Source organism: Macrotis lagotis, chromosome 8 (genome assembly GCF_037893015.1).
Source record: "Macrotis lagotis isolate mMagLag1 chromosome 8, bilby.v1.9.chrom.fasta, whole genome shotgun sequence".
Lineage (NCBI taxonomy): Eukaryota > Metazoa > Chordata > Mammalia > Peramelemorphia > Peramelidae > Macrotis > Macrotis lagotis.
The window spans coordinates 60,267,916-60,281,498 of NC_133665.1; the positions used below are offsets into that span (position 1 = coordinate 60,267,916).

A 13,583-nucleotide genomic window follows, 5' to 3' on the forward strand; every position below is an offset into this window, starting at 1 on the left:
TATTGTTAATTGAAGCATAGTTATATATCTCATTTCTTTCATGCATCACATTTTATTTAACCATTTACTAAAAGATGACTAACTGCATTTTTAGCTTTTTACTACCACAAAATGTGCTGCTATAAATATTTTGGTGTATACAGAACCTTTCTTTTTATCATTGACCTCCTTGGCATATATACTTTGACTTTGTTTAAATATTTCTTTTTGTCTCATGGAATCATTTTAGTCCATTCTAATTTTTAAGAATTTTGTTGCTTGGGCAAGGGTTTGAACCTCATGTCAAGCTATTAATTTCCTTTCTTGATCTTTCTTTTGTAGCTTTTATTTCTTTCCCATTTTTTTCCCCTCAAGTGTTCAGTTTCACTAACAATTTTTAATGATTGTTTATCTCTTCCAACATTCTAGTTGACCTTGGCATATTTTTCTTTTTTTTTGAATTATATTTTATTTTGAGTTTTAAAAATTTCCCCCAATCTTACTTCCCTCCCCCCACCCCCCACAGAAAGCAATCTGCCAGTCTTTACATTGTTTCTATGGTATACATTGATCCAAATTGAATGTGATGAGAGAGAAATCATATACTTAAGGAAGAAACAAAGTATAAGAGATAGCAAGATCAGACAATAAGATATCAGTTTTTTTCTAAATTAAAGGTAATAGTCCTTGGTCTTTGTTCAAATTCTACAGTTCTTGCTCTGCATACAGATGGTATTCTCCATTGCAGACAGCCCAAAATTGTCCCTGGTTGTTGCACTGATGGAATGAGCGAGTCCATCAAGGTTGATCATCACCCCCATGTTGCTGTTAGGGTTTACAGTGTTTTTCTGGTTCTGCTCATCTCACTCAGCATCAATTCATGCAAATCCCTCCAGGCTACCCTGAATTCCCATTCCTCCTGGTTTCTAATAGAACAATACTGTTCCATGACATACATACATATATATATATATATATATATATATATATATATATATATATATATCACATTTTGGTAAGATGTTCCCCAATTGATTAACATTTACTTAATTTCCAATTTTTTGCCACCAAACAGGGCTGCTATGAATATTTTTGTACAAATGATGTTTTTGCCCTTTTTCATCATCTTTTCAGGTTATAGACCCAGTAGTGGTATTGCTGGATCAAAAGGTATGCACATTTTTGTTGCCCTTTGGGCATAGTTCCAAATTTCTCTCCAGAAAGATTGGATGACTTCACAGCTCCACCAACAATGTATTAGTGTCCCAGATTTCCCACAACCCTTCCAACAATGATCATTGTCCTTTCTGGTCATATTGTCCAGTCTGAGAGGTGTGAGGTAGTACCTCAGAGAAGCTTTAATTTGCATTTTTCTAATAAGTAATGATTTAGAGCAATTTTTCATATGATTATGAATTGCTTTGATCTCCTCATCTGTAAATTGCCTTTGCATATCCTTTGACCATTTGTCAATTGGGTAATGAATTTTTTAAAAAAAATTGACTCAGTTCTCTGTTTATTTTAGAAATGAGTTCTTTCTCAGAAACATTATTTGTAAAGATTGTTTCCCAGTTTACATTTCTTTTGATCTTGGTTACAGTGGTTTTGTGGCTTTTTAATTTATTGTAATCAAAATCATCTAGTTTCTTTTTAGTGATTTTCTCCATCTCTTCCTTAGCCATAAACTGCTTCCCTTTCCATAGATCTGACAGGTAAACTACTCCTTGATCTTCTAGTCTGCTTATAATATTGTTTTTTTATGTCTAAATCTTGTATCCATGAAGTCATATTTTTCTTTGAGGATTTGCTTATAGATGTTTTGGAGTCATTCTGTTCTCTTGTGTCTTTGACTTTATGTTAGATTGGCTGATTGTTAAAATATTGTCTTTATTTTGCTTATTTGTATCCCAGGTGTTTAGTTCATGCTTAAAAAAAAGTTTAGTACCCAGATTCTGGGTACTTCTGGAAGGAAGGTATGGATTGATCCTGTTGTAGCCATCTTGGCCAATTGAGTTTTGTATTGTTCCAGGATCTCAGGGAGAGCTCAGCAGCAACAGTAGCAGCAGCACTCACAACTTAGTGTTTACATTACATTATATGCCAGTTATGATGCTAAGCACTTTACAGATATTAACTTATTTGATCCTTATATCAGCCCTGGGAGTAGGTGTTATTTTTATCTTTATTTTATAGATGAGGAAACTGGGGCAAGCAAGTTAAATGACTTGCACAGAATCACACCACTAATAAGTGTCTGAGACTGGATTTGAGCCCAGGTCTTTCTGACTCCAGGCCCAGTGCTCTATCCTGAGTCACTGAGTCAAGCAGGCTTTCAGGGCTTCAAGAATGTCCTTCCTAAGGGAAAGTATGATTGCTTCCTTCTATTCCTCTACCCCCAGGTTTGAGCTCTATAAGTTCCTGACCTAGGTTTAGGTCTATGCAAGAGTAGATTTCTGCTGGATTCAGCCTCTTTCAACCAACTGGAAAGTTAGTTTAGTGGTTTAGTAACCAGTCTGTCAGTTTTCCTTTGGTCTGGGATTCCTGTCCAAAATATTCCTTTGCAGGCTAGATTGGGCTAAAAGATGAAGCTGAGTACCCACTCTGCTCCTGGGGTCCAAGCCACATAGCTACTATTAATTGTTGAACTTTTGGGTATCTTTATGGGTATCTTTAACCCAGAATGCCAACCCTAAGCAGAAATCCCATTCTCATTCCACCTTGATTTGTTACCTGAAACAGGGTAGTGAGTGACAAAGTTGTCAGATGGTATTGGTTTCTGTTTAGATGCCCTCTTATAGATCTGGATCTTTCTCTTGCCCAGGTGGGCAACCTCTCCATAGGTACTGGAGTGCTCTACACATGGCCAGACCCCATCCCCAGTGTCCATAGATCTCTCTGATCCTTATATCAACATGGACTGGAAATATGATATCAGGATCTATTTTAGTGCATTTTCTAGATCTCTTTGGAGGCATTGAGTGATGGAAATAGTTTGCTGTACTCTTTCCTTTTACTCTGCTATCTTGACTGATACAATAAGTGGTATATCAGTTTAACAGTGGAATCTTAATCAAAGGGTAAGGACTTTTAACCAATTTCTTGGCATAAATTCAAATTACTTTCCAAAATGGTTGGCCATTTCACATTTCCTCTACTTTTGGAGGATAAAATTATCAATAAGGCAAGGCACAAGTTTCTAATTTTTTTTGTTTTTTTAGGATAGAACTAGCTTTTAACCATATTCTTTATGTTTGCATCTAAATGTTTGAGACCATGAATACTGTTATTTTTCCTAGATAATATCTTTCTTGATATGTTATAGAATATTTCCAGTAGCAGTCTCATGTCAGCTCATAGATGTTTGAAAAATAGAAGTTCCTTACCTTTTTCATTACCCTATCCTATCTCCATGCCAGCTTTGTGATTTACTTTCAGTATTTATAATCAGATTTTTCTTCTTCTGATCAAGAAGAATGTAATATTTTCTCATTATAGTATTGCTTTGTTTCTTAATCTTCATCCACATTCTTTTTTCTGTTCCTCCCCCCCATTCATCTTTTTCTATCTAGAGTTTTACCTTCTCAATTGATAATTCTATTCCATTTCCTTTCCTAGGCTGCTCCTTCTAACTTAAGAGTACTGTCATTTCAATATTCTAGTCATAAGTTACATCCAAACAAATTATCAATGGTATCTATGACAATATTTTCCCTTGTTTTAAAATAAACTAGTCCATTTTGTTTTACTCTATACTTTGCATATTTATATATAAACATATTAGACCATGAGAATAAATGCTATTTTCCCTATATAATGCCCTGAACCCAGCCTCAGACTTGACACTTACTAGCTGTATGTCTTTTTTTTTTTGCAAGGCAGTGGGGTTAAGTGATTTGCTTAAGGTCACACAGCTAAGTAATTATTAAGTGTCTGAGACCAGATTTGAACTCAGGTCCTCCTGACTCCAGGGCCAGTGCTCTATTCACTGCACCACCTTGCTGCCCTTATAATGCCTTTTTAAAATTTTATGGAATATTTCCATTATTTCCAATATGTCATCTTTAATACTTTCTTTAGAGGATGGAGCCAAGGCAACAAAATATAGACAGGGACTTATTGGAACTCCTCCCCAAAGCTCTCTAAATACCTTTAAATAATTACTCTAGTCAGAGAATAATTACAGAACTCACAAAAAGACAGAGTGAAACAATTTTCCAGCTCAAGACAACTTGGAAGGTCAGCAAGAAAGTTTTGGTGCTCAAGGGTGAAAGAGGGGCACAATCCAGCACAGTCTCCCTTTCCCCAATCCCCCCCCCCAGCACATCCCCAATCCCAGTAAACCAGGAACAGACCTTGAAAGCTATTGAATTGGCAATGGCAGCAACTGCTTCCAGAGATCTCATTCCACAAATGGTAAGAGGATCAAATAATAAGTCAAAAGGAGTTTTTTTTTGGGGGGGTGATCTCTTTGCTAGCATTGAGACAGGTTCTGTTGCTTTGCCCATACTTGGATACTAGTTGCAGTGTTGAGTGCCAGTCCCAGGGCAGGAACACTGGCTCATCAGAAATTGTAGTTGTAGTGGAACAGAGATCCTTATCACAGTTCCAGGGTAAAAAAAAAAAAAGAGTGCTTGTGGTCACTCACAGAGTAGAACATGGGCCAGGAGAGTAGTAAACACATCTCTCCGTCGATCATACCATCTTGGAAGAACAGATTCCCAGAAGTGTCTCTAAAACTAGCAGCACACAACGTCCTAGATGGAGCCAAGATGATGGAGCTTTTCTTGAAACAACTATAAGTGAAGCCCCTAAAACAGATTCTAAAAATGACAGAACCCACAAAAAAACCAGAATGAAACAACTTTTCAGCTCAAGATATCTTGGAGGAGCTTCAGGAAATGTCTGTCACACATAGCTAAAAGGTGAGTTCAGCCCAGCATAGGAGGGAGAGCTGAGAAGCTAGCATGAAGCACAGGTTCTGTCTCAGCAGGTCAGCAGTGAGCTTTCCAACCCCAATTTGGAAGGCAGAAGTTCAGACTTGGCAATGCTGGTGCAGCAGGTGGGAGTGGATTGGGCTACCTAACTCCACCTAACACAGGAAGCAAAATAGTGAGTACCTGAGACACCAGAATAGAAAGCCAAGTCCCAGACCTAGGTCCCCAGCATGGAAAGCTTGGAACAGTATTCCCTGTACCCCAGGAGCAGAGCTCAACTTTTGAAATGAGCAAAAAACCCTTTAACCATAGAAAACTACTATTCTTATAGAGGAGATAAAAATTCCATCTCAGAAGAGGACAGCAGTGACAAAATACCTCCATGTGAAGCCACAAAGGTATCAAGTGCCAAAAGATCTCATGAAAGAACTCAAGAAGATGGGGTGGCTAGGTGGTGTAGTGGATAAAGCACTGGACTTGGAGTCAGGAGTACCTGGGGTAAAATCCAGTCTCAGACACTTAATAATTACCTAGCTGTGTGGCCTTGGGCAAGCCACTTAACCCCATTTGCCTTGCAAAAACCTAAAAGAAAAAAAACACAAAATAAGAACTCAAGAAGAATTTTAAAAATCAAAAAAGAGAGGAAGAAGAAAAATTGAGAAAAAAAATGACAGGCATGCAGGAGGATTATGAAATAATGACTGAAGAAAACAGTATCTTTAAAAATAAAATTGACCAATTAGAAAAAGAAAACATCTTCTTTAAAAGTAAAATTAGCAGGGCAGCTAGGTGGCACAGTGGATAGAGCACTGGCCCTGGAGTCAGGAGGACCTAAGTTCAAATCTGGATTCAGACACTTAATAATTACCTAGCTGTGTGACCTTGGGCAAGTCACTTAACCCCATTGCCTTGCAAAAACTAAAAAAAAAGTAAAATTAGTCAACTGGAAAAGGAAACACAAAAGCTAACTAAATAAAATAAGACCCTAAAAAAATTAGCATTGAACAAATGGAAACTAATGACTATAAGACACCAAGATTCCATCAACCAAAACCAAAAGGTGGAAAACTGCCTCTGAAATTCTAGAAACAGAAAGTAAAATAAAAATTTAAGGAATCCATCATTTACCTCCCGGAAGAGATACCAAAATGAAAATTCCTAGAAAATATTACAAGTAACCAGAAAGAAAAAAAAATCAAGTATTGTGGAGTCACAGTCAAGATAACATTCAGTTAATCAAGTAATAAGTTAACATTCAGTCACAGTCAAGATAAGATTTAGCAATTTAGAGGATCATATAGCTTGGAATACATTCCAGAAAGCAAAAAAGAGTTTGGATTACAATGAAGAATCAACAACCCAGGAAAAACTGAGAATGTTTTTTCAGGGGAACAGATGAATATTCAATGAAATAAGGAATTTAATTTTTTAAATTTTATTTAATATTTTTGTTAATCTCAGTTACATGCAAAAGCAAGTTTCATCATTTATTTCCAAAACCTTGAGTTCCAAATTCTCTCCTTTCCTCCCACCCCACTCTCTGCATTAAGAAACCTATACTTGATATTGGCTAAAAAGGTGTAGCCATGAAATACATTGCTTCAATAATCATTCTGTAAAAGTAACATAATCCCCCCCCACACACACACAAAGAAAGAGAAACTTCAAAAAAAATCAAGTGAGAGAAAAACAATGCACTTCACTCTGTATTCAGATACTATCAACTCTATCCTGGGGATGGATAGCATTCTTTAATCATAAATCCATTATAAAAATTGCTTCAATGTTTTTCTCCTATCATTGCTATTGCTTGTTGTATTTCCCTTCATCCTATTCCCCCAACCCCCATTTATTCTATTTTCTCTCTCCCTTCACCCTGTCCCTCCTCAAAAGTGTGCTGTATCTAACTAACCTCTCCCATGATCTTCCTTCTCTTCTATTATCTATGCCACCCTTCCCCTCCCCATCCCCTTTCTCCCATCATTTTCCTCTCCTGTTTTCCTCCCAATTGAGTGTGTATACATGTTTTTTAATTTTTAATTTTATTTAAGGCAATGGGGTTAAGTGACTTGCCCAAGGTCACACAACTAGGCAATTATTAAATGTCTGAGGTCAGATTTGAACTCAGGTACTCCTGACTCCAAAGCTGGTGCTCTATCCACTATGCTACCTAGCTGCCCCTGAGTGTGTATGGTATTTCCTCTCCAAGTCACTTCCAATGAGAGTAAAGCTCATTCACTCCTCCTCTTCCACTCCATTGCAAAAACTTTTTCTTGCCTCTTTTATGTGAAATAACTTAACCCATTCTACCTCTCCTTTCCCTTTCTCCCATTAGCTCCATCTTTCTTATATACCTTCAAATTCAACTCCTTCTTGGACCTTGTCTAAATATGCTCCAAATTGTTAAATTATTAAATGAGAAAGATCATGAGTTATCAATATCATCTTCCCATGTACCCACTCTATGCTTCATCTGAATCCTGTACTTGAAAATCAAACTTTCTGTTCAGTTCTGGTCATTCTATCAGGAAAGTTTGAAAGTCCCCTGGAATAGGGCACTTTCAAACTTTCTTGATAAGAAGACCAGAGAGAACAGAAAATTTGGTCTTGAAATACAAGACTCAAGAGAAGCACAAAGGTAAGCCGGAAAGGGAAATCTAAAGAGACTTAATATGTTGCACTATTTATATTTCTGCATGGTAAGACGATACTGGTAACTCATGAGAACTTAGTACAAAAATATAAATACAGTTATAAATATAGAAAGAAAGAGCACTGGTGAGAGTTGAATATGAATGAATTATATCTAAAAATCAAATTATCAGGTGAGGGGGAATGTATTGACAGAAAGGGAAAGGGGAGAAGTAGAATGGGGTAGATTATCTCATAAAAAAGGCAAGGAAAAAGTTTTTACAGTAGAAGGGTAGTGAGGGGAGGTGATAGATAGTGAATGTACTTTACTATCAGAGGAACTGGCTGAAACAGGGAATAATATACACACTCAATTGGCTGTAGAAAACTATCTTACCTTATAGGAAAGTAGGGGAGGGGAAGGCAATAAAGTGGGGGTTAAGTAGAAAGGATGGAAGATTGAGGCAGAATCAGAAGCAAAATACTTTTGAGCAAGGACAGGGTAAAAGGGGAGAAAGAATAAAAGGGGGATAGAATGGAGGGAAATACAGTTTGCAATAGTAAATGTGAAAAAATTTTGAAACAAGTTTCTCTGATTAAAGGTCTCATTTTTCAAATTTATAAAAATCTTAAGGCTCTTAAGCCTTTCTCTAATTGATGAATGATCAAAGGAGATAACAGATGAGTTTATCATTGTGATCTGCAGTCATATAAAAGTGTTCTAACTCACTATTAATTGGAGAAATGCAAATTAAATGATTCTGAAGTCCTATCTTATACCTATTAGATTGGCTAAAAGAAAAAGGAAAATGACAAATGTTGGAGGGAATATAAGGAAAATGAGACATTTATGCATTGCTGGTAGGGTTGTGAACTGCTTCAGCCATTTTTGTAATACAATTTGTAATTATGTCCAAAGGTCTATAAAACCATTTTGACTTAGCAATACCACTACTAGATCTTTATCCCCAAAAGATTGAAAAACAAAAATGAAAAGGACCTATATATTATAAGGATAGTTGTGGCAACTCTTCTGTTACTAAGGAATTGCAGATTGAGTGTATGTCCATGAGTTGGGGAATGATTGAATATATGATGGTATGTGATTATGATGGAATACTATTCTATAAGAAATGATGAGCAGGATGTTTTTAGAAATAAAAAGTGGAAAGATCCAGATGAGCTGATACAAAGTATATACAGTAAGAGCAATATTGAAGGATGATCAGCTGTAAATGGCTTGGTAAGACAACTTTGAAGGACTTATGATGAAGAATCCAGAAAGAACTGACAGTTTTTGGAATATAGATTGAAACATACTTTTTTTACTTTATTTTTCTTGAGTTTCTTTTTTTGGGAGAAGTCTGTTTTCTTTCACCTCATGACTATTATAGAAATATTTTGCCTATCTCCATATTTATAACCTATATAAAAATTTCTTACTTTTTCAGTGAGGGGCAGTGAGGAGGAAGGAAAAGAGAGAATTTGAAACCAAAAGTTTTAAAAATGAAAAAAAAATTATTTTACATATACCTGGGGGGAAAATAAAATACTAAATGAATAAATAAAAATACTTTCTTTAGCCTAGTGGTTTTTATGTGATTAACTTTTCTAGTTTATTTTCAGTTTAAAATTCTCCAATCAGGGTGGCTAGGTGGCGCAGTGGATAAGAGCACCGGCCCTGCAGTCAGGAGTATATGAGTTCAGATCCCACCTCAGATACTTAACAAATACCTAGCTTGTGGCCTTGGGCAAGCCACTTAACCCCATTTGCTTTGCAAAAACCTAAAATAAATAAATGAATGAATGAATGAATAAATAAATAAATGGATGAACAAATGAATGAATAAATGAATGAATAAATAAATAAAAATAAAATTCTCCAATCAGATCAGTTTTCGGGTAATAATACTCTGACCCTGACCAATTAATGAAACATTTTTAAGTACTGTATTGGGTGTTGGAAGTCAAAAATATAAGCAATGAAAGAGGTAGTGTAGCAAAAGGGATATAGAACTGACCCCAGCATCAGGTCACATGTGAAATTTGTGACCCTCAGCAAATTATTTTGTCAGCACTCCATGCAATTATCTAAAATCACTTATGTTGTAGAGTAGGTGCCAATTTGCATCAGTAGAGGGATTATTAGGAGTCCTCTATATTGGTGACATCACCCCTACTTATTTTAAATTTATTGGTATATTTGTTTGGACACAATAAAGCTTTCCCAATATGATGATGTCTGTCCTTCGTTCTTGAAGACCTTGACATCAGGGAGGTGATGCCATGACAGGCACTTGAATTGAATTTGAGTGAGGGAGTGCTAAGCCAAGTCACCAGCCTCACTTTCTCCTCCAGAACCATTTGGAGTGGTCAGATATGAATCAGAACACCTGGAGTTGACCCTGGATGTAAAATAATCAGGATTAAGTGACCTGCCCAAGATCACACAGCTAGTGTCAAGTGTTTAAGTCTCTATCCACTGCACAATCTAGCTGGCTATATTTGATGTAATTGATCTACCTTCCCACTGCTCAACTCCTTCCATCCATGAATTGATTTTCTATTGGTATATTGTAGGGAAGGTTGGACTGCTGAATAAGGGGATAATAACTCACAAAGTTTTCTTACCCTTGTGTAGGCAGCACTATTCTTTCTTAACTTCCTACTTTGTGCTTAACTTTCTCTCTAATCAGCAAATAACCTTGACTCTATCCTTCTGGAAACTATTATCTTGTCAAATTTGTGAACAGAGGAGGTACCTAAGGTGACTGTATCAGAAATATTAACTTTTGTCTCTTGTCACAGACCTATACTGAAAGCCCTTAATTAGCCTGTTTGACCTTTTTGACCTCTCATCTTTTTCCTCACACTTCATTATGTGAGATATGAGGAGCCATGGTCCCAGATTTCTCCCAGGAAACCTGGTGAGTTTGCCTGCATATTATCCTCCCTCTAGTTCTTTAAAGCCTTGATTTACTTAGGAGGTTTTTCCTCCTTCTCTTTGGAGGTAGTGGAGGCTAACTTTTCATTCAGAGTATCCCTGCCCTACTCAGGCAATATTAAGGAATTTGTGCCTATCAGTGGATAATTGGTCTCTAAAATTTTTACATTACTCTTTTGGTAGGAAATTTTGATTATCCCTTCAATCAATCAATTGTCTTTCATTGTACATACCTCATTTTCAGATTTGAATATCTTTTAAGTTCTTGTCTGTCTTTGATTTTTGAGTTCCATTTCTGTCCTTTTTTTAAGCTGTTCATTTTTTGCTAAGGTTTTCTTAACCTTTCTTCTAAGCCAAAAACTTTTCAATTTTTCCTTAAGAATTCTCAATTGAACTAATCTTATGGTTCTTATAGCCAAAAGTTCCATTATCTTATCTGAGGTTCTAGCTTACTGCAGAATAGTTCTCTGGTAAGTCTCTTTATCCTACAGTATTTTCACATTTTCTTTGGAGGTTTTCTTGTTAATTTCCTTTGTTTTTCTAATTTTTTCTGTAAGAATTTATTTCCTTTCTGTTACTTGTTGTTTTAGCTTAATAGTCATAATTCTAGCTTATAGAGGTGAATTAAGGCGAATCTGGACTTATATGCAATCTCATGACACAGATATCTCAATATTCCTATCTTTTTAATCAATTACTCATTTATTATTTTTTTCTTTTCATAAGCATCTATTTTCTGTAGAGAACTTTATAATCCCTAAATATTCTTTCTAGATTCCTTCTGGGGATAACATTCATTCATAGATGGATCACCTAGTCCTAGAGGTTAAATTGGCCATCAAATTATGGAGGTTTTCTGTCATGTTCCAAATACATGCCCAAGGAAGACAATTTATCTCTAAATTGTTGTTGTTGGATCTACCTGTGGCACTATCATTATGAAATTGCTAACCACTAAAACTTTTCTTTCTATGATCAATAATCTATGTCTTCTTTCCCAGGGGCATCTGTGAATATTCATCATACTATGATGCCTAAGAAATGGGCTCCTCTCAAAATATCCATTTCCACCCTCATAGGAAGACCTTTGAACTCATTTTATAGCCTTAATGATTATATGTGACATTTTTCAAATCAGCTCCACTAGTCTTTTTTCATTTCTATCTGTCTTTATAGAATCATAGATTCAGATTTCAAGAGATCTCAAAGACTTAATTCTCTTATATATAGTTGAAGAACCTTAGTTCAAAGTCAGTTAAGTCATTTGCTTAAGCTCACAAATGTAGAAAGTATTGGAAATAGATACCATCTCTAATACAGTATACAATGCCCCACATTGCCATCTTCCATCCTCTGATTTCTTGACACAAATTTAGATTTCCCTCTGTCTTTTTTTCTTCCATTGGTACTGAAACATTTCTATTCTTTTAAGAAACAGTTTATTCTGAGAAGCTATAGAGTCAAGGTATTCCTTCACCCTTTTTTACTAAGAAGATCAATCTGCATTTTATAGCCATAGGTGTTTATTTCTCAAGAATGTACAAGCATTATACTCTAGAAGAAATAATATTACATTTGGAATTTTAAAACTCTGTGATTCAAATCTTTGCCACATACTAGCACTGAGAGCAAGCAAATCACTTTACCCCTCTTGAACCTTAGCTTACTTATCCCTAAAATGAAGACAGGAGTCCTGGGTGTCTCTGTGTGTGTGTGTGTGTGTGTGTGTGTGTGTGTGTGTGTGTGTGTGTGTGTGTGTATGGGTGTATGTGTAGAGTATATACTAAGATCACTGATAGTTTAAAATCCTATGTGCTAAGGGCAGCTGGGTGGCACAGTGGATAGAGCACCGGCCCTGGAGTCAGGAGTACCTGAGTTCAAATACAGCCTCAAACACGTAATAATTACCTAGCTGTGTGGCCTTGGGCAAGCCACTTAACCCCACTGCCTTGCAAAAAAAAAAAAACCCAAAAATGCTATGTGCTTAAAAAATACAAATGATACAATCTTACCTAGCTTCTGAAGCATCCCTTCTTGCTTTCCATATCAGTTGCAATGGAATCTTAGTTCATGTTAGATCATGCATCTTATTTTTGATGCTAATTGCTAGAACAAAATGATTGGGTGCCATATTTGCTAGTCAGTCTTGAAAGCAAGGTGGTATTGTAAAAAATAATATTCTGTTTCTTTATAAACCTTCTCCAGTATCCTTTGGTTGAAATTAGCATATTTCTTCCAATGATTGAATGCAAATAAAGTTGTACTCAACATTGATCTGAGAAAACTTTTTAAATAAATCCATCTTTCAGTTATTTTTTGTTTCATGATACTCTTTATTACCTTTTCAATATAATATATATCCATAGTGTACAAATATCATTCAGATAACAGAAATTATTATTCTACTTCCTTTTCCTGTAAATATACTCTCAGGCCCACACATACCTTAAAACATTTATCAGTAGTAGTCTCTTCCTCATCCTGTTCACCCTATGTTCCCCTTACTCTGCCCTGGCCCTCTCATAAGAAAAGAAGAATCAAAGAAACCTCATCCCTAACTTCCTAGATTTTGGTTAATAGTTTGCTGCATCAGGATAGCAGCAGGTGAATGTAGGATCATATAATGCTTGTTTTCTTTTTTTTTTTTTCCCCATTAGGAGTATATGCTCATCATGGGACTTAGCAACTGGCTGCATTGGATTGCATGGTTCTTCATGTACATGCTTGTCTTCATTTTTGTTATCCTAATTATGACCATTCTCTTCTCTTTGAAGGTAAGTATTTTGTTTTCTCTAGTGTATTAGAATTACCCTTTGAGAAAAGATCTGTGGTATTTTCTAAATCTCTTAGGAGGCAATAACATTTTTTTAATATTTTATTTTATTTTCCCCCAGTTACGTGTAAAAACAATTTTTAAACAATCATTTTTAAAACTTTGATTTCTGAATTCTCTTCCTGCTTCCCTTCCCACCCTATCAAAAAACAAACAAAACCAAGTTATTTGATATAGGTTAAAAATGTGTAACCATGCAAAACATTTCCCGAATAGTCATGTTGTATAGGTAGAGCCAAGATGGTGGAGTAAAGGCAGGGAC

The 13,583-nt window shown here is 35.9% G+C and overlaps 1 protein-coding gene across 4 annotated transcripts in view; it reads left to right on the forward strand.

Annotated features, from left to right (window-relative positions):
* Positions 1-13,583, forward strand: part of LOC141495671 (phospholipid-transporting ATPase ABCA3-like) — a 249,062-nt gene that overhangs the window by 55,514 nt on the left and 179,965 nt on the right. For all 4 annotated transcript variants that reach the window (XM_074197271.1, XM_074197272.1, XM_074197273.1 and 1 more), the window contains exon 3: positions 13,146-13,262. In XM_074197271.1, the coding sequence (XP_074053372.1) occupies positions 13,146-13,262 (117 nt within the window). The remainder of the gene's footprint in view (positions 1-13,145; positions 13,263-13,583) is intronic.